Here is a 22,642-nt window from a genome sequence, read left to right as displayed (position 1 = left end):
TTTGTTCTTAACTATTTAAATACAAATAAATATTACAATTAATTTTATTTCTTATTAATTTATTTGACATGCGTAACATGAAAATTTATTATTATAAAATTATTATTTGTAGTATTATTGACTTATAAGATACAACTAAGAAATACAATTTTTGTAATTTAAATACTAATCAACGTTTATTTAGAAAATACTAATAATAATACTTATATTTATAATTATTATTGATGCTGTTGTTTTATATAAGTAGCATATAAAAAATTAAGTATTACAGTTAATTTATTTTATACAAGTGACATAAAATTTATTATTATAAATTTTATATTTTTGTTCTTAACGTATTGTACACAAAATTATTTACGTGATTAATTTATTTCATAAGTATATTGTGAAAACTTATTATTTTATTATTATTTGTATTATTATTAACTTATAAAATATAAATAAATCATAAGATTTTTTTATTTTAGAGTAACAATAATTATTATAATTGATATTATTATTGTTGTTGTTGTTGTTTTATTTAGGCATGCTAAAAAAAATTAAGTATTACAGATGATTTATTTTACACAAATAATAAAAAATCTATTAATATAAATATTTTTTTGTTCTTACTTTATTAAATAAAAATAATTCGATTGATTTTATTATTAATTTTATTTCTATTTAATACGACAGTTTATTTGTTGTATAGAATTAATATAAATATTATTATTATTATTATTATTATTAAAATGGTTATTAAAAAAGTGTACATTTAAATGATGTTACTATTCAATTGTAATATAAAAAATTTGTTATCACTTTTTTGTTCTATGTGACCTATTGAATTTTATTTTATAGGAATGGATAGTGTGCCGGTGCTTTTATTCGTAGGTGGTAAAGTTATTATAGGACATCACACTGTAAAATATAGTACCACTGCGTTCAGGGCAACACGAATACCAAGATCTATTAAGTTTTATCAATTGAAGGAAGTAGTGTACCGTCTGACAAATATTGAAAAATCAAAATTTAACTTAAAATTGTCAACAAAATATTCATACATAGATAAGTCACATTGTGTAGAAGTGCGTCTTGACATCAATGATGACAACAATTTACAGTTTATGCTGGATTCTATTAACGAAATGTGATGTATTGAATTGTATATCGAAACGGATTTCGTCGAGCATAATGTACATCTTGAGGTTCCTGAATCATACATTCCATGTATAACTGAAGGGTTCAATTCGATGGGATTTACTGATGAAGCCGGTACTTCCGATAATGTTTTTTTCAAACCAATAGATGAAAATCGATTTAAGTCGGATGATTGGACTGTGGGATGAGATCGGTATATTAATGCCACCGTAGAATAAAATGTTAACTGGCCGATTTCCACACGAGGATGGGATTCTAGTGCAAGAGGATGGTACTCGGTTGACACAAATCAAGCAGGTTTCGATTGTTCACCGAGTGTGCATCCTAGTGGATCGAGTCATGTATTGACACATGTCGTACCTGATGAACAAAGATCATGTGAGTTGTCATTAGATGTTCATCTTCACGCAACCAAAATAATTACTGAACCTGATACAACTGCAAGTGAAACAGATGAGGATGAGCATGAAGACGAAAATGCCATGTTTGCTGATATTGGTCCATCTCATACCGACACCGGTGATCATATGCATGCATATCCTTTTGAAGTCATTTCAAATCTTGAACAAAGACCCGATGCATTACCATTATCTATCACGCCTGTCGGTCTATCCTTATATGACGTACCTCAATTCTTTAGTACAATATATGATGAGCAATGCCCTGATTCTGTTGAAATTCCATCTGCATCAAATTTGAGTTATTACAACGCAGATAGAGGAGAACTTTGCATGAACATCATTTTTAAAGATAAAAAGCATTTGATAGCAGCAGTTAAGGACTTTTAGGTTAGAGTTGCTCGACGTGAATATCAAGTTGTGGAGAGTACAAAGACTTTGTGGAAAGTTCGTTGTAAAAATAAATATTCAAATATCAACTGTAGGTGGGTTCTTCGTGCATCGTTAAAATCAAAATTGGGGTATTTAAAGATCACGAAATATGGTGGTTCACATACATGTATGTCTAGCCAGGTGGGGTTAGACCACCATAACTTGAACAAAAATATGATTGAAAAAACACTTGCCGGTATTGTTTGTGTACAGTGTAAGTACAGAGTAGTCAACTTTAAATTATTGGATCTGAAGTCTGCCTGAAGTGACATAAAACCTAACCAATCATAACAATAATCATACCATACAGTAAACTTGCAAGATACATCAGTCCCGATGATAGGATCACCATCAACATTTAGCCCCCAAATTAACGCAACATCATGTAGCGTGATTGTGGCCTCGCCAACTCGCAGGTGGAAAGTATGAGTTTCTTGACGCCATCGTTCCACAAGAGCGGTTATCAAATGATTATCATAAACATAATCACCACATAAGAGGATGCCGTAAAAGCCCATTTCGTTTAGACATGATCAGACACGATGGTGTAGTATACCACTTTTCCACAATTCCCAAATTAAATTATCTGATCGACGCACTCTTATAGTGTAATCCAAGTTGTTAGGCGTAATAAAATTAGATATATGTGTTTGTTGCTGATAAAGAACGGTAGTATCAACAGGTCCAGCATATAACGACATCCTATAATCAATAATAAGAATAATATATTATTATTATTATTATTATTGTTATTGTTATTGTTATTGTTGTTATTATTATTATCTATCACAATATTGTATAAAAAAACAAATACAATATCAATTATCAAAAGAAATATAAAATAAAACATTAACTACAAGTAAAAAATAATAATTACACTAAAAATAATATTTGTACAATCTACGAGTTTTGGAAATACGAAGTTATTTTAATAATAAAAATTTAAATACACACACAGATTTAAATTTTCGAAGTTATCTTAAACAATTAATTGAATCTAACATTAGTGCAGTTAATAATAACGATTGGAGAAAGTATTTTATTAAAATATTTAAGAATTTACTTTTTATTATTATTTTTTAAAAAAAAAATAACAAAAGTCACGGTTTTTAAAGACAAACAAGTTCACAAAAATATAAATACAAAACATATTATATTTAAAATTAGTTTTATCCTAACATATGATTATAAAAACATTATAAAAATTAACAATAACCAACAAAATAAACATATAACATTATCATTGTTCATAATTAGCGGATAGAGTATTTTTTTAAAAATAATTATTCAAGTTAAAAAAAAAATTATGATCAAACATATATCAATAATTAAAAAAAATCTATTTTTTAAAAAATAATTAAAAAATCATATCACTCTAACACACGAATTACAATTCAAATTTTTTTAACGTTTTTTTGTAAAATTTAAAAAAAATTCAAACAAGTATATGTCAATAATTAATAAAACTGCAAGTCATTCTTTACCGTAATATGGGTCTTCAATAACATCACAAATTATTTTTTTTAAAAAAAAAGTAATAAAATCACGCTTATTCAATTGACGTGACTTGTTTTTTCTTAAAAACAAATTAAGCAAATCACGCTCAATTAATTGGCGTGACTTGCTTTAAAATATTTTTTTAATTAAGCAAGTCACGCCCAACTAATTGACGTGACTTGCTTTTAAAAAAAATTTTTAAAAATTTGCAAGTCACGCCAATTAGTTGGGCGTGACTTGCTTTAAATTTTTTTTTTAATTAAGCAAGTCACGCCCAACTAATTGGCGTGACTTTCTTTCAAAATTTTTTTTAAATAAAATTTGCAAGTTACGCCAATTAGTTGGGCGTAACTTGCTTTAAATTTTTTTTTTAAAATTAAGCAAGTCACGCCCAATTAATCGGCGTGACTTGCTTAAATTTTTTTTAAAAAAAAAATAAAGCAAGTTGCGTCCAATTAATTGCCGTGACTTGCTTTAAAAAAAATTTTAAAAAAACTTTTAGTAAGTCATGCTCAATTAATTGGCGTGACTTGCTTTTATATTTTTTTAAAAGAAATTGAAGCAAGTCACGCCCAATTAATTGGCGTGACTTACTTTAAAAAAAATTAAGCTAGTTCAGACATCTCATTGGATTAAATTTTAAACATTTCTTAAACAAATAACAATAATAATGATAAGCTTATCATAATAAATGATTTTTAAATATCTTTATAAAAATTAATAATAATTAAATTTGCAAAAAAATTAAATCAACATAACATATAAATTATATTTTAACATAAATAATAATTTTTTCTATAAATTTAATACTTAACATAAATAATTATATTAATATACATACCTTATATTACGATTGAATCAAAATTTACCTGCAAAAAAAATTAAAATTAACTCAAAATTTGAGTCAATCCAATAAACAAATTACATTAAAAAAAACTTAAGATAACTTACTCAGATGAGAATGAGAAAAACTTAGAACACAACTCTTCGTATTATATAGGCAAAGTAAATGGATGCTTCCAAAACAGATAAAGCACTTGGCTTTACAGCCTTTCATTACCATCCAATTATCAATAAATAAATATCTCATGGGTTTGCAGCTTTTGACCACATTGTATCGATCGACGATACAAATATATTTCTTTTAAATCATTAAATTAAAATTTTTCTTAACGTTTTTTTATCATAGAAAATAAATATATGTCTCTCAAGTCATGTCATATAACTTTCTTTTTAAAAATATATATATATAATACAAGTCACGCCAACTCATTTGGTGTGACTTGCATTAAAAAAAAATATTATGCAGCTTTATATTGCATGTGTTTGTTGCAGCCTTTGCCTTTAATGCATGTGATGAGGCGTGGAATAATTAAAGCAACTCACGTATTATTATTATTTTTAAAAAAAACGAAAATGTAAGTCACGGTTCAAAAAAAAATATTAAACAAGTCACGCTTAAAAAAATATTAAGCAAGTCACGCCGTGACTTGCATATTAAAAAAAAAAAAAAGAAGTAAGTCACTCTCTTACTTTAATTTTGGAAATAATATAAATCAAACCCTTATTAACTCAATCACAAATATAAATTCATTGTACATACATAATTGGTTCTCCCAAATTTTGCATAACCACATAACAATTAAATCAAAGGAGATAAAATTTGTTTAATAATTAATGTAAATTTAATTTTTTAAAAAAATAAATGACATGTCAATCCAACCCAATCTCCATTAACCTATAATTCCATCTATAATTTTACTCTAAGAACAATTAATAAAATATTTCTTATGAATTATTATCTAACCATGAATATAGTTTTTTTATAATTAAAAATATTTTATTGATAAGATTTCTTTAAAATAATGAATAAGGATGTAATTTACAACTAATTAATATATTTAATTTCTATTTATTAACAATTACATAACTTATTCATGATTAATGATTTAAAATCGCATTATTTCTTATAATTACATTTTAATCCGTATTTAAATATAAACCAAATAAATTATAAAAAATATTGTACAAACACGGAACGTATGCGTCAGTGCATTAGTAAAAATTAAGTGAAATGAAGTGTTAATTGTTAATAAATATAAACTAAATTAGATGATTAATTGTTTATTAGTGAATATTTAATTAATTAACGAATTATTTAAAACGTCATAAATAATTAACAAAATAGGAAACATGGATTAATCACTTTAGCTGAAATTTGATTAAATTAAAACCCGAAGACGAAGCAAGCAGTTCAAGAGCACAGTTTAGATAATACCTGGGAGAGATCCAATCGATCGCCTCGCGTATACAAGCGGTTAATTGAGAAGAGAATCAATGGCGACGGGTTCCAACATGTGCTGCGCGGGGTTTGTGTTGATTTTACTGTGTTTTCTGCAGCAGGGCGAGTCCATATGGTTGAGTTTGCCGGCCAAGGGGACAAAGTGCGTATCGGAGGAAATCCACACAAAGGTCGTCGTTTTGGCCGACTACGTTGTCATCTCTGACGATCATGCTCATCCCACACCCACAATTTCCACCAAGGTTAGGGATTTGTTTCCCTTTTTCTATTACTTGGGTCGTTTTGTGTTCGATTTAATTGCTTTGTGTTATAAGGTTATATAACCTGTGAAATGATTGGAATTCCTTGTGAGCAAGCTAAATCCGTTTACATCTGAGGTTGATGTGGCCACCTAGCTGGAGATGCATGATTATATTTATTTTAACAAGTGGTGAGCTTGATACTTCGATAGCAATTATTAAGAAAGGGTGCTTTTGGGATCATTTTTCAGGTGGTAAAAGCAATCATTAGTGGTAAGATGGGTATTAATTTGAAAGTGGATAAAGGAAAGAATTCACAATGTTAAGATGAAGGAAGGAAGAAAGCATATGAAGGGTTGATAAAGTGATATTTGTCTAGCTTGACAGCAAGCTTTGTTTATTCCAGGGTTTCGAAAATCTGTCGTAATCATTTTAGCTTGGCATTGTATTTTCACAATTTCTCAGAGATCATGGAAAATGTTAATCAAAATGTTTTTTTATCCACCTGGTCTAGCTGAATTTGTGGAAAACTTGAAGGAGGTTATCTGATCTGATAGAAAATAATTAATTTGCCAGTTTTCCATGTGTTTACTTTGATAATCTGAAGAACCGTTATTGATGATTTGAAGTTGATAGCTATGAAGGTATGAATAGTGCACAATCTTTAACCTTTATATCCCAGCATTTCCTTCTTATTCTCCCTTTGCAACCATATGTTTTTTTTAGGTTATAAACCCAAAAAGAGTACTATTCCAAAAAGCTTGTCTATTTGGTGGGATAACCTTCTTGAGTTTATAAACAACTCTTTATAAGTTTAATATATCGATGTGGGACATTTGTAACATGCCGATCTTTTGAGAAGCCAATGTCTGCGGCGGCTCACTTTAGACGTCTTTCACTCACCTTTCAGCATGATAGCCCTTTTCTAGGTCACCTTTTCGTTAAGTCGACTCTCAACGAAAGCACCGATGTTAGGTTATAAACCAAAAAGAGGTATCATCCCAAAATGCTTGCCTATTGGGTGATGTAACCTTGAGTTTATAAGTCATTCTTTATTAGTTTAGTATATCGACGTAGGACATTTGTAACATTTTCTATTTTTGAGCAGAACTTGTGCAGTGTGATGGATGGGGAACTGTCTTGCTTAAAACAAAATAAACTGAAATTTTATGTTTGATTTTTCTATAAATGAAACCTGGAAAAATAATTATATTTCTGTTTTTTAATAAGGGAATGGAACCATGTTGCTTTTTTCAAAGGAATCGAAAAATGATTTCATGTGACCTGGGTCAAGATGTTTGGAGCTACCCATTTATTAGATGACACCACCTCTGTCTATGTTTGTGCCTAACTTTTGCTTTTTTCAGTTCTTGTTTTCATTTTTATTGTTTTTTTTCCACTTATTAATTTGAAAGATATGAAGTTTCTCTCTAAACTAGCTGGTTCTGCAATTTCTATGTGGTGTTCTCAATTGTATCTTTTGGAGGGCGATAAGGTTTTATTGGTGTTGACTTTGTATTATAGCATGATGTTTTAGGGTTGATTTTATTCTCATTCCTTCATGGGACTTGCAAAAATATCTCAGAAATAGTGTGGGGTGGGGGAGCTGAGGGAAAAGACTTCGGGAAAATATTGGTAGATCCATGGAAAAATTTCCTTTCAAGCTTTCAGTATCCGGCCTGTATTGCTAAGGGGTACTGTGATCCTATAAAGCAATGGGAATAGAAAATTAGTGTTTGAAATTAATTTGCTAATCTTGAAATGGTCGAGAAATTTGCATGGATTCAAATGAATTACTTGAGGCTGTATCTAGCAATATTTGGGCACTCAAAAAGCTGGAATGAAGTGACGTCAAACAGTGTCTTTAAGTACCCTTTTTCTATGTGATTACTTGTAATTTCCAGTCGGATATGGCGAGCTAAGCCTTTTTAATTCATGATTTATATAGTTGTTTATCTTCCTTGCTACTGGAGCTTGTAAATGTCAATTTAATATTACCCTGTTAGGTGACTTCGCCATATGGAAATACCCTCCATCAAAATGAAAATGCGACTCATGGTCAATTTGCATTTACATCTACTGAGTCTGGAAATTATCTGGCTTGTTTTTGGATCGATGGCCATTATTCAGGTAGTGGGGATATAAGCATTAATATCGATTGGAAAATGGGCATTGCAACAAAAGATTGGGAATCAGTTGCCCGAAAGGAAAACATTGAGGTTAGTCCTTTTGGCTTACCTGCAAATACCATTCCCCGTTGCAACTTTTTTTCATTTTTTGGATGTTTTAAATAATCAGCTGCCCTTAAGTTCATATACAATGAACCGAAGAATTCAAACTTGGGATGCTGTCAGAACTTAGTATCTATTGCCTTTGGAAATAATATTCTTTTGTTGTCTTCTATTAGGGTGTTGAACTTGATCTAAGAAAGCTTGAAGGAGCAGTGGAAGCCATCCACGAAAATCTTTTGTATCTTAAAAGCAGGTTAAATATTCTTGTTCAATGTGAAGATTTATGATGACAGTGCTTATTCTTGTTCATTAAACGTCCAATTTTTTTTCCTCGGGCTTTATAGAGAAGCTGAGATGCGGGAAGTAAGCGAAAGAACGAATGCTCGGGTGGCTTGGTTCAGTATCATGTCACTGGGAGTCTGTATTTTAGTTTCAACAGCTCAAATATGGCACTTAAAGAGATATTTTCAGAAGAAAAAACTCATTTAGATGGAAAATGCTTGATCTACTTGTACTCTGCAACAATTCATGAAATATTAGGCTAGGTTTGATTTCAGTTTCACTCTGTTTTTGAGAGAGATACTTTGGAGAATGTATTGAAAACTTTATTTATGTTTGATTTTCATATATAAACAAGATATTATGATTAGGGGTGTTCAAACTTCGGATAAAACCAAAAAAATCGAAAATCCAAACCGAAAAAACTGAACACCGAACCGACCCGAAAGCCGAATTTCGTAATTCGGATATAAATGTTAAATCCGAAGTTTATTTGGTTCGGTTTCGGATTATATATGTCAAAACCGAACAAACCGAAAAACCGAAATTTCATTAAATTAATAATTTTTTTATATTTTTATTTATATTATATATTTTAATATGATATTTAGTGAATGAAAAATTATTTTGAACAATTTTTAGTTGATTGTTGTTTGTTTAATTAATTTAGATCTTATATTTAAATATTTTACTAAGAAAACACATAAAAAGTTAACATATTATATTTTACAATATATTTATATTATTAATTTAAATAATTATACCGAAACCGAAATAACCGAACCGTTTTGGCATAAAACCGAATCGAACCGAAGAAAAATGGTTCGGATATCGGATTATATATTTCTAAAACCGAAAACCGAAAAAACCGAAATAAAAAATCGAAAACCGAACCGAACCGATCGATGAATACCCCTAATTATGATGTACGCGCCCAAAATGGATATGTCCTCGTGTCTAATACCTGATTTAGAGAGGATATTTTTCCAAAGTTAGAATAAAAATAAAAATATCAAAAAAAAAAAGAATGAAATGCATCGATGGTCTGAAAGCCATAAAACTATTTTAAAATATGAAAAAACTACATTTTTTTCAATATGTTTGTCTAGAAGTCTTAATATTGTATTGTTTATTATTATTATCTTTTTGTAATTTTAGTCATTTTCATCAGGAATGATGATGTTAAAGTTACATCAATGTTGCACTGGTAACATATCAGTATCACGTCAGAAAAAAGATTAGAATTGTAAAAAAAAAAAAAAAAAAGTTATCGGATAAATAATAAAAATTAAAAAAAAAAAAAAAAAGAGTTATCGGATTAATACTAAAATTTGGTAACATAAAAAATCAAAATCTGAAAGTTATAAACATACGGAACAAAAAAATTACAGTTTTCCTTAAAATATTAAAATAACCATTGATTTAGGGTTTTTTTTTAATCTGAAAATTGTACTTTTGCAAAAAAATATGGAAAAAGGGGAACATTTCTCCGTTGCCTTTAAATATATAGATAATATATATGTATAATATAAAAGTATATGTATGGATATATTATATTGTATATTGAATTTTGAAGGGGAAAAAAGTAGAGGCAGGGAAGAATGAATATTTTTAAAAAATTACATAATTACTTTTTTGCCCCGCCTCTACAATGAAAATTAAAATATTTTTTTGCCCCGTCTCTTGCTGTCTTGCTGAGGAGTATTTTTTAAAAATAATTCCAACGTGTAAATCTCACGATAGTTTGATAAAATGTGAAAAAGTATGTTAGTTTGCTAAAAGTTTTGCAAAAGTACAATAATAAGATTAAAAAAAAACATTGATTTGCTTGGTTTAATACAATAAATATAAATTATGTGAAAAAATCTTAATTAATATATTCAAATTAAAGGTGTAAACAAGCTAAATCGAACTTAATATTAATAAAATTAAGAATGATAATAAAAAAAATTATTAAATGAAAATGTGACACATAAATTGCAAACCATTATAGTTAATAACATAATCAACCTAGTTATAAATGTGAAATAATATTTTACAATTATATTAATTAAGAATAAAAAATACTACTGGCCAAATGGAAAAAAAATGCACATTGGATCATTAAAACAATTCAAAAAAAAAAAAAACAACGATAGAATCAAACCGATTAAGATATTAATTTTCAACGTTAGCTTGAAATGTTCTTATATTTCTATCTTTGATTTTAAATTTATGGAACAGTCATAATTTTTGAATTATTTTGTCATCCAAAACTCTAGACAAACACAATATGAATCAAGTAGTCAATTAGTCCATTCTAGCCAAAACCATGAACCAACTTGTGTATTTTGGTCCTCGAATCAGTGTAACATCAATATTCAACTCTTAATGACAAAAATGTAAAGAAAACAATGTCTAGAATTAGAACAGGAGTTAATCATCCTTTTTCAAGAACAGAAGCCATTAAAAAATAGCTATTCAATAGAAACAATCTTGCGATTCATGTATCTGAATCTGCAAATATCCTCGAAGAAATCATCAGCACTGCTATGGCTGCTCTTCATCTGAAGAATCTTTATTGTCATCTTTCTTAAATTCTTTGCATACTTTATCAATGAATCCAACGTACTCATCTTTTGTTCAGCATTTAATGGCGATCTTACAGTGACCACAACCTGCTCGAGGCATGGAATCAAAAACCTCGAGTCGACCTGCAATATAGAACCATGTTTCTTAGTTCAAACGAGAATGTCAAAATGCATTAATTAAAACCTTTTGAGAATCGTCATCTATCTAAGAAATGCTTACAAATTCACTGTCCTGTGTGTTTTTACATATCCCAAAAATCGATGTGTAAGAACACAACACCGAAAAATTAAAAGCTTACTGGGATCTCGATTTAGGGACTTACATTTTTCAGGCTGTTCTTTTGGCAAAGAGCAGCAAACATGGCACCATGAATGTCAAAAGTTTGAAGCTTTGGATGGCTATTAAAGAAGTCGACTAAGTCTATCTCTGGGAAAGGGAGAAGTGTTTCAGAATCACCGGTAAATTCAACCTTCATGTAGAGGTGCTTAACCTCACTTGCCATTTTGACCATTGTGCTAATCGCATCCCAGCACCACTGCACACCCCTTATGGACAATGTTTCCAATGCCACGAGTTTCCCAAAATCCACCATATAAACTCTTCCTATAACACATCAATTGAATTATCAAAATTCAAATAGGGTACTGTGTCGAACAAGAAATTGGACACATGACTACCTAAAAGCCGTGAAAAAAGTACCTGAATTGTTGGCAATGGAGAGATTTGTTAAGAATCGAGTTTCACAAACCCTGATAAAACTACAACCTTGTACTTCAAGCGATTCAAGCTTTGTTGAGTTGATCGTGAGCGAGCAGTTGCCTACTCCGAAAAAATCGAGCTTGCACTGCTCAAGATGAGGATTCTCAATGGAAAAATATCTCAACCCTTCACAACCAAGAAGCAAAAGCTGGCTCAAATTAGGACAAGCACGAAGAGCAACAGAAAGTGCGTGTTCTTCCAACCTAGCACCAACTATTTCAAGATTCTTCAGCCTATGAAAAACATCCCATCTTGGAGAATAGACCATTAAAACACCCCAAAGTTTAAGAGACTCCAAATTTGAAGCTACTCTGATGCAATCCAACTTCGAAGGGATTTCAGTAGAAGTCTGGTGCTCAATTATATTATCCATTCGGAGCTCAAGGTTCTTCAACGAGGGTCCTGCTATAGATAGCCAAGACGCAAGGCCGGAACTTGAAAATGGACAATAAACCACAAGTTCTTCTAGCTTAACAACAGACAAAACCATTTGTCTCACTATGGCATCAGGAGTGTTTCCATTGGTGAGAGTGTCAAAAAGATTCCTGGGGAAAATTAGACTCCTCAAACAAGGCAATGATTCCTTCCATCTCTTGGAGACACAGTTGCAAGAGGCTACATCCTTAGCGTTGCTGATTAGGGATAAAATTTGTTGGACTATAGCATCAGGTAGCGACTCCATTATCTGGGGAATATAACCAAACACTTCACGTCCAATCTTAAAACAGCAAAACACAGGGAAGCTTTAAAAAATACAAGCATACATTACCCATTAAGTCCACAAAATAAAAAAGTAACAGGGTTCATCTTATAGTGTAAAACCAAACAGATTTAGCTGAAGCGTACGGCAATTAAAAAAAAAGAAGCAATTAACACAACAACATCACACCTAATTAGAGATAAACAAAATCAAGTCAAAGCACCAACAGAATTTTTCTTGACAACTAATAGCATTGCTAGTTAATTTTCAAGAATGAACGGTCATCGCAGTTTGAATGAATGCTAACAATTCCGATAACAACCCAGATAAAGAAACATCGATAAATCTGCATCGCACACACCGACACCCAATTACACACACATTTCAACTGAGTTAAAGAGCACCCAACAAACGGTAGATAAATAAAGGAGCTGGCTGACTTACAACGAAGATTAAAGTTCCTGCTCAGCAAAGAAACTACGACTAGAATTCGCTTCGATTCAAAGGAACGATGGAAACAATGGAGAGAGAGAGAGAGAGAGAGAGAGAGGAGGGGCGTAAGTGTTAGGCGCGGCTACATAAGAAGAATGAGGGGATATTTTCAAATTTCGAAAGAGAGATTTTAGAGTTCGAGAAAACGAAATTGCACGCAAAACTTCGAAGCCCGCCTACCTTTGTTTTCAAGCTTTTTTAAAATACTTCGACCGTTCATGGCTTTGAATTTCTACATTTTTTTCACAAAGTAAATCCGTTGTGCGACAGTCTAACAAATTTTTATCTGTTAGAAGGATCAATCCTACCGATATTCGCAATAAAAAGTAATATTCTTAGCATAAAAAGTAATACTTTTTCATGAATGACACAAATAAGAGATCTGTCTCACAAAATACGACTCGATACCGTCTCACACAATTTTTTGCCTTTTAGACACAAAAATATATTTTCAAAAAAAATTAATTAAAGAAAGTAATTTTTGTTTGATTTTTTTTTTTATTTGGGAAATTTGCATTGCTTCTAACCCCGTAAATTAATTTATTTTGAAAAAAATTAGAAACTGACTCCAACTAAAAGTGCAACTCGACTTCCAAACACTGAAAGAAGACTCACTCCTTTTCTCTATGATCCTTACTTATTATCCCAACCATAGTTCTCTTAACCCTTGGGATATGGATGATGAAATAAGTAAACCAGACCTTACAGAAATGCTACCAATTAGAAATTCGTCACTGCACTAAGTCTCGAAGCCAAACGTTTGGGACGAACTGAACTCACTGAGCCAACACGGAAACCCGAAAGATTTCCAATTGATCTAGTGTCATGGGATGAGGTCCACACATGATCATGTGGACCTTATTGTCAAAAATTAATCGAGATCATTAGATTTAGCATTAGAACTTCTTCATGAAGTTTCTTAAGCAAGTTATGTGCACATGTTTTTATTTTGATATCTAATTTCTAAATTTTTTTCCCCAACTAGATGTCCCTTTTGTTCAAAATATATTGTATTTAAAAGTAAATTGACTTTATACTTGTATAATTTAAAATTTAATGATTTACCCTAATAGGCGACACTTTCTTCACCTATATAATATTTTGATTATAAAATAATATCAAATATACGCTATTATTTCAATTAATATAACAAATTGTAAGTGTTATCAAATCAAAGTAACATGATCACAAAAACAAGGCAAAAACTTGTGTGAGACGGTCTCACGGGTCGTATTTTGTGAGACATATATCTTATTTGGATCATCCATGAAAAAATATTACTTTTTATGCTAAGAGTATTACGTTTTATTGTGAATATCGATAGAATTGACCCGCCTCACAGATAATTATTCGTGAGACCATCTCACTAGAGTTCTACTCCAAAAACAATGAGTTGCATAATGCCAAAATTTAGCTGGTGACTCTCGTTGATTAATTAACAATGGATATGCTTCAAATTAGTGAAATTAGGTACCCTTTAGTGCAAGAGTCACTGTTTAGTGTAAGAAGTAAGATACTTTGATTATATATCAGTCAACATTTATTTTAGGTTTATCACAGTAATTTGTTTAATGCATTGAATCGTCTTTTAGGGTCTCATTTTATTTTCATGATTATATATTTTCCTTATTTTGTATGGTTTTTTTTACTTATTTGATGTTATATTTGTTTCCTTGATTTAATTAATATAAGTAATCGATAGTTTGTATTTTGTTTTCATTTTTTTATGGTTCAGTTAATCTATAAAATATATTTATCATTTTTCACAAAATGAGAAGATTCCTTTGGTCTCCAAAGATTTATTTTGAGTCCCCCCTCTTCCAAATTATATATCAGTCTATATTTATTTTAATTTTATTACAGTAACTTGTTTGATAAGTTGAGTTTTATAAGATCTCATTTTATTTCAGTACACATATATTTGCTTCCATAGCTCCCTTTAAACACAAACATTAGATATGCTAAAACTTAACAGACTATTTCACAAAAACGTAAATTTCTATTTTATGAAAAAAAATTGCATATAGAAACATTTTAAGTAGTTCTTTTCTCGTGGATACTTTTAACTTTTGTTCTTTAATTTCTATTTTCCTATATTGTTTTATTCGTTCTTTTCTATCTATTTTCCAATTATATATTATATATGATGAAAGTATATCCGTCTTAAGAAGTTTTTACCTCATTTTCAAATGACAAAATTTTTAATATTGTTTAAATATTACCTATTAATTACCACATTAACTAAGTCATTGTTTTTTTTTTTTGCAAGCTGAAATCTTGTAATTTATTAAGATGAATATATGTCCGCAATTACAAGTGTAATCAATCACAAAAGAAAAGATTCATGCTCCCAAACAAAAATGAGAGGAGGATGAAAAAACAAAAGCAGCAACCGATTGAGCCATCCGGTTAGCCGATCTCCTAACATGAATAAGATGAGGGCTCTCGAGAGCCTCCATAAGTATGCTAATATCCGCAGCAATTGAACTCACATAACTAAGATCTTCTACCGGTCTTGTGAATGCTTGCACAAGAAGAGAGTCCGAGGTGATTTGATGAATCTGAATGTTGTGCTGCCTTGCGACTTTCAAGCCAATCTGGATGGCAAGAAGCTCGGCCATTGTAACAGATTGGGCCTTATCAATCAATTCTCCGAAAGCCAAAATCGGTTGTCTCTCATGATCTCGAATCACACCACCAACTGCATAACTAGGAGATCCCTCTTTATAAGTTGCATCAACATCCAACCGAAATTGGTGAACTAACGGGGCAGACCAAGTTCTTGGAGAGCTGATCAAAGGTGACTCAGTGTCGCTCATTACTGAATCATGTGCAGCACGGTATTCCCGGAGCAGATTTTCACACCAATCAGCATCCAAATCTCGAGCCTTGCCATTACATTCATGAAGATAGCGAAGCCTCTCATTCCAAGTGGCCCAAGTGCGCATGACAAACAGCTCGAAATCAGGTTTACTCAGTGTAATGCCCGAGATTTTAGGTGGATAAAATGAAATGATGAAGTGTTGCTTGAAGAATATACCGCACCCGCGCCCTAGTTTCTACCGCACCCGCGGTGTAAGGGCAGAAAGTAGAGTTTTGACTAAAAGATAGACCGCACCCGCAGTCCAAGACAAACCGCACCCGCGGTTGTAACTCATGAAATATGAAGAATTACAGTAGGGTCATCGCACCCGCGGTCAGAAGTGAGCGCACCCGCGGTCGTCGAGTCTATAATTTTGGATGGGTTGCCGTAGCCTAAGCGCACCCGCGGTGAAAAAGGGACCGCACCCGCGGTCGCTGTTTCTGAATTTTTAGATGGGGATGCCGTGAGCTAAGCGCACCTGCGGTGAGACGTGTTGAGTGAAAAATAAAACATGTGTCCTTGCCATGCAATATAGGTGCTGAGTCTTCAATCTTTCCTTCATTTCTCATTCAACAGACCAGCAACGAGAGCTCCAAGTTTTGTTCTCTTTTCTTCAACACTTGGTTGTGACAAATCCGTTTAACCAAATTGTGATCCGAGACTAGATTTGTGCTCCTCTCTTCAATAGCTGCGTAAGGATGTAAGTCTTGTTTATTTCCTACCTGAAGTGAAATTTAGATGTTGGGGAAATTTGATATGATTGAGATTATGTGTTCTTATGATTATTGTGAACGTATATTCGCAACCGGATCGAAAAACGGATATAATATGCGATTGTTACAGTTTTCAGCATGTATGAGTTGAGATATGCAGATTTTAAGATGATAATGAGTATATTGTGCTGTTGATGAGTTGAGAATTTGACGTGTTGATATATGTTGAGATTTGAATTGATCGGTATTGCAAGATCACGTCGTTATGCCGTCGAATTGTACCGAGATTGAATACTGATTTGTACAAGACTTGTTTGAGTTGTATATTGATAGAATACATCTATACATTGCCATTTCAGATTTAAGATTGACAGAGTTGATATTCCGGCTTCGAGACTTCAATTTATTTCACGACAAGAAAGGTATAATTCATGTTGGTTCGGGAAGACATAACTCGAATTAGATTTGATTTGAGTTTCCCAAATCACATACTAGATTGTTACCTTTTATATGTTGCATGCTGCTTTGTTTATAGATTATATTCAAGCAATTAAGATAGGAGAGTCATTGGCAGACTTGCCAAGCTAGACGTTCGGTGATATCGACGCATAGGAGGAGATTTCCTCCGATTGTAGATACTCGATACAGACAGGACCGAAGTCTAGGAGTAAGACGTACCGCCACCACGATTGGGAGAGTAGGTGGGAGACTTGTTGCGTCTTATTCACACCGGGATCCCTAGACTTAGATATGAGTCGAGTCAAAGAATAAGAGTCGAAGAGTTTTATCTGTAGTTACTAATGTGTCATAATTACTGAATTATGTGTTATGATTCTCTATTTAATTGCATGACATACATGTACACATGTTTTATACTGGGATTTGTTCTCACCGGAGTTTCCGGCTGTTGTTGTGTCTGTATGTGTGCATAACAACAGGTGGGGCAGGATCAGGGTCACGCAGAGGATGAGAGATCGAGATAGCGTGGAGATCACGGGCGTAGAAGATCACTAGTTGTTTTTACTAGACATGTACTGAATTTCTAAACACTAGTATGTTAATTGTAGTTGAACATGGGAATGTTATTTGCAGTTAAATAAGATGACAGTATTTTATATGATGTCTTGTGCTTGTTCATATACATTTGAATAATGTTAAAAGCAAAATTTTGACCCACATTTTCTAGCAAAGATCCAATTAATCCCAAAGATAATCGAGTTAGAGCCCGGGTCCCCACACTCAGCTTCTCCTTCATCCCTAGAAATATATCAAACACATCCAAGTGGCGAAGCTGCTTAAGAGAAGACCAAATCCAGCTTCTTTTCCAACAAGATTTCACAGCCGGGCAAGAGAATATGGCATGACTGGAAGTATCCCAGTTAAACTGACACATTGGACACCTTCCAGTAACCGGAACATGATGTGCAAGTAGGTTTTGTTCCGTAAGGATAATATTATTAAGCGCTCTCCACCAGAATATTCTCATTTTTGGAAGGATCGATAAAGATCACATGAACTTCCACCAGCCCTTTTGGTGAGGCGCCGAGCACGAGGAAGGCTGTTCATAGAGGCCTTGGGCAGCCTTATATCCATCTCGTATCGTATATTTACCTTTCTGGTCATATTTCAAAAATCTTGCATCCTTTCTATTTGTCAGTGTGATGGGAATAAAGGTGATTTTCTGAGCAATAAGTGGAGAGAAAATCTGTTGGATCAGAGGCACATTCTATCTACCATGAGGGACTTCACTTTAGAAAATGAAGCATAGTCACGAATCGGTGCATGATATATTTTTATCTTTTGTGTTTTGATATGTCTAGAATGACAAATACTCATAAACATAACGCCATTCAAACGATTTTAAACATTATCTAAATTTCGTGATTATGTTTTCGATAGTTAGTCACCCACATACATCGTACGTTGTAATGCACACTTTCCTAATTAAGTAAAAAAATCTCGATCTTGACTATCTTAATTCTTAAAATACATCAAGGTTGCGTTTTGACTTGAATATTGGTTTTATGGAAAAATTTGAATGATTGATTTGAAATTTTACATCTCCATAGAAGAACTTCTAATCAATCAAACGAATTTAGACTACACATATTTGAAATTCATAGCTTTCAATCCAACCACAACATAAGATTTCTTCTCCTTAATGTTGTTCTCCGCCCAAGAATTGAGTTACAACCGCAAGCTTAAAAATCACATTGGATCCACAAGGGTTCTTCAAACTGTCCCTTTAACTTATCCCCATCAGTTCTCCCTCTCAAAGATAACCCCGAAAAGCCGAGATCATACTCGTCTTCTTCACTACTCTTAGCTACCATTGGTAACAAAGTTTTCGGGTGCCAAGCAGGTGTCCCGTTCTCATATCCATTCCATGTCAGCCTTCGCAATCCACTTCCGTCCAACCTTACCAAGTACAAGTCACCATACGGCTGGAAATGGTTCGGAAGCGACACTGGCTCAACCGTGATGCCAGCCAAATTCGATGTGAATAGAAGCCACTCTGAGTCCCCACTAAAGCAAACATGATTAAGTCTCTCCCTTTCTTGCTGTAATACGGAGACTGGGATTCGACTCACACCACTGCCATCTGGTCTCATCACATACAAGCCAAATGCACCCTCAGCAGTATCTACATTGTGTCGGTTTGAAGAGAAGGCGATTAACTTCCCATCCGGTGACCAACTTGGCATTGTATCAATCCATGGCCCTTCCGTTACCTGACGGATTCCACCATCGAACTCTCCATTAACAGCATCGACTATGTAAAGATTCTTTTGCCCCGATCGTCCAGAACGAAACACAATGGATTTCCCATCAGGCGAGCACGAAGGGAAGGCATTGTTCCCAGTTTCTTTTCGGGTGAGAAACTTGATATCTGTCGGAATAGTGGAAACATCTTCAGTTAAATTTGATGGATCAAATGTGACTCGAGCGATTTGCACATTAGCTCTCTCTGATTCAAAGATGGGACCAATGGATGTAAATATGACATTGTTATCAACAGGACTCCAACAATTGTAAAACGTTGTTCGATTCTCAAACAACGTCCATCTCTTTGTGCCATCGGATTTGACTATTTTGAGGCCAGAATTATGATCGAAATCGTGGTTAAACGCAATGAGGTCCCCTGAGGAAGAGAACGCAGGGAAAGAACCACTGAGCCGGAGCATGTGCAGCCCATGAACCGGAGAAGTAACATGTTCGAGGTGCTGAACAATCAATGACTCTGACTCCCCTCGGAACCGATGGTACCCAAGACTCGTAGATTCCATCGAAACAAAAGGATTGTAATGGTGGCAATGTGGGTTCAGCAACTCGGTCACGGGATAGAACTTTTGGGAGTCGAGCTCGAAAATTTCAATATGGCGATAGTTCTTGCCCTTTCTCCTGGTGGCAATAGCGATCCTGCCAAGATTGTTGTGCATAGCTGCAGGCGTAAAGCAGTGAACTCCGGGTGGCGTGATCCTAATAGGGGCAAGAATCGTGGCAGAGAACTCAAAATTGTGGGGTAAGTCGACTCTGAAAATGCTCCACCACCCATCATCAACTCGGCGGTGGAAATACACAACAGAGTCACCGCCCCACGTTGGCCAGCCACCATTCTGGCACAATACCACACGCTTTGATGGCTCGGATTCATGGAAAACGATAATATCGGTTTGGAGATGATGGAATTCGCCACCCCAACGGCGAGATCCATAGGAAGCCACAGCAATAAGCTTCCCGGAACGAGATATTGAAGGGCTGTAATCGACGCATCCGTACGGTGTCAAGCGCTGAACAAAGGCCGATGATTTCTTATCTTCCACATCGAGTTCCGTCGAGTAAAGAGCCGACCAGCCACTGAAAGGCTTATCGGGAGGTTCGTGGGTAGAGATGAAGTAGAGACGCCCGTTTCTTATGGCTGGACGGTCGTGAAAGAGACTTTCCGGTGGAGAATTGAGCTGCTCCGGGCTGGAGTCTCCGGTACGGTTGAGGTAAATTCGAGCCGACCCACTTCGTTCGGAAATGTACACAAGCCTGGTCCCGTCTTCACCGACAAACTGACCGTTGAAGTTGATGGATAAACCGTCGGTGAGACGATCCTCGGTGAGGGATGAGGGGTTTTCGAAGGTGGAGGGGAGATTGACGGAGAAAATGTCGAAGCCGTAATATGGTCTGCCTACAGAAGTGAAGACGATAGTTCCGGTGGGTTCCATCGTTGTTTCCGCCGCAAAATCGCTGCAGAAAAAATGGTGAAATGGTTAAAGATAAGCTTTATCGATAAGAAAAAATCATACGTGGGTGGTAGTGATCCTAGCAATTAATTCTCAAATTTTGAGTTTTTATTCATTTTGAATTAGGCACGTAGTGCGACATAAATGTTGCATGAATAGCTTTCGTGGAACATTTTTTTCCAAACAAAATAATTTTCTCGTGTGTATTTGAACAGTTTGAGACCAACTTTAACAATAAATCAATCGCTTGAATAAAAAAATGTCTCAAATGTAATGATATCATATATTTTTTTTGTCAGAAGAGTCATTTCAATTTTTACAAAAAATAAAAAAATAATTTTTTTTTTCATGAATCAAATCAAGTTAGACATATGTCACATAAAATTGATCAATGAAATCATCTCACAAGAATTTTTATGAAAAAATGATCGAGATGTAAATATCATTGAAATAGAAATTCCAATAAAAAATGATTTTAATTCACGAGTATATCTATGATATATCTATATTATATATAAAAGTTAACTATATGTCATCCACTTTAAAAAATTAAAAAATTCATACGATGTTACAAATTATAAATTTAATATAGTTGCATCATTATTATGTAAATAATAATTAAAAATTATAACAAAGTAATCATAAATTTTTATAAAAAAAATTATATAAGCACACACACTTGCAGTCAGGCATGCTTATCGGTTCTACCGGACCGGTTCCTACCGATTATGGGTCCGGTGAGTTCGGAACCGGTCCGAACCGGTTAGGACCCGGTATCCAAACCAAGACCGGTTCGGCTTCTAATAAACCGGTTCCGGTTCGGATCAAACCGGTTCCGAACTCTAATTTATTATATTTTACTATATAATTAAAATTAGTAATATTAATGGAGAATTTTTTATTTAGTATTTTGATTGCAAATAATTGTGATTACATAAAAAAAATTAAACAGAATAACTTAAACATTTATTTTTACAATTGAACATCTAAAATTCATCACGATTTATTAAAATATATTTTGAATATTCTGGATCTTCGTCGGAACTTGAGCTTTGGAATTCGTCGATCGCGCTAGAGGTCCTATTCTTTTTTTCTGCTGCAAACCAATCTTGTAGGCACGTTAGCATGGAAAGTGTTTCTGGCTTTAAATTAGTTCTTTGGTCACCAATAATCCTTCCACATACTGAAAATGCTGATTCGGAAGCAACACTTGAACTTTGAATGGGTAAAACATCTCTTGCAATTGCAGATAACACTGGATAAAGTTTAAAATTTACTTTCCACCAATCAAGAACATCGAAATTATCCGTAGTCTCAATATATTGACTTAGATAAATTTGGATCTCATTGTAATTGGATGTTGTCACCGATTTTCCTTTGAAATTTTGTCGTTTCAAACTTTGAAATAAGTTCAGTGCTCCACTTTTGCTCTTATATGTCGACATCTCTTCCGGCTGTGCACTCGGTCCATCACATTGTTCACTAGCATACAAAACAAACAATTTTTGGAGAGAATGCATGATTGACTTCTTTTGATCGTCAACATTCTTCCCAAGAAATTTAGCATAATATTCAAAAAAAACACGTCTAATCCTCCTTGATTTTGATTAGGATCAAGTAATGTTGCTAAACCATGCACAATTGGGATAGTTTCCCAATATTTTAAAAATTTGTTTTCCATATTTGAAACAAAATCACGCATAACAGAATCATCGCGATATTCAATAAATTTATAAAACATATTGAAAAGTAAAGGTAGAAACATGGTTGAAGTAGGGTAGTTAATGCCAGAAA

At 33.3% G+C, this 22,642-nt stretch overlaps 3 protein-coding genes across 3 annotated transcripts; 1 reads left to right on the top strand and 2 right to left on the bottom strand.

The window, feature by feature from the left end:
* The first annotated feature begins 5,670 nt into the window (after nucleotides 1-5,670).
* Nucleotides 5,671-8,888, top strand: LOC140985117 (transmembrane emp24 domain-containing protein p24delta3-like). Its single transcript, XM_073452874.1, has 4 exons — nucleotides 5,671-6,011; nucleotides 8,015-8,227; nucleotides 8,416-8,492; nucleotides 8,584-8,888. The coding sequence occupies exons 1-4, from the start codon at nucleotides 5,805-5,807 to the stop codon at nucleotides 8,726-8,728; spliced, it is 642 nt and encodes a 213-aa protein (XP_073308975.1). The 5' UTR covers nucleotides 5,671-5,804; the 3' UTR covers nucleotides 8,729-8,888.
* Nucleotides 8,889-10,817: 1,929 nt separating this feature from the next.
* LOC140984905 (F-box protein At1g10780-like) lies at nucleotides 10,818-13,234 on the bottom strand. Its single transcript, XM_073452593.1, has 4 exons — nucleotides 12,993-13,234; nucleotides 11,789-12,533; nucleotides 11,412-11,692; nucleotides 10,818-11,211 (listed from the first exon to the last, which is right to left on the bottom strand). The coding sequence occupies exons 2-4, from the start codon at nucleotides 12,528-12,530 to the stop codon at nucleotides 10,975-10,977; spliced, it is 1,260 nt and encodes a 419-aa protein (XP_073308694.1). The 5' UTR covers nucleotides 12,531-12,533; nucleotides 12,993-13,234; the 3' UTR covers nucleotides 10,818-10,974.
* Nucleotides 13,235-18,629: 5,395 nt separating this feature from the next.
* Nucleotides 18,630-20,928, bottom strand: LOC140984991 (uncharacterized). The gene has a single exon (XM_073452707.1). The coding sequence runs from the start codon at nucleotides 20,828-20,830 to the stop codon at nucleotides 18,818-18,820; it is 2,013 nt and encodes a 670-aa protein (XP_073308808.1). The 5' UTR covers nucleotides 20,831-20,928; the 3' UTR covers nucleotides 18,630-18,817.
* Between the last annotated feature and the right edge of the window lie 1,714 nt (nucleotides 20,929-22,642).

The sequence above is a fragment of the Primulina huaijiensis genome, chromosome 9 (assembly GCF_012295235.1).
Source record: "Primulina huaijiensis isolate GDHJ02 chromosome 9, ASM1229523v2, whole genome shotgun sequence".
Taxonomy (NCBI): Eukaryota; Viridiplantae; Streptophyta; class Magnoliopsida; order Lamiales; family Gesneriaceae; genus Primulina; species Primulina huaijiensis.
This window is presented reverse-complemented; position numbering and strand designations above follow the sequence as displayed.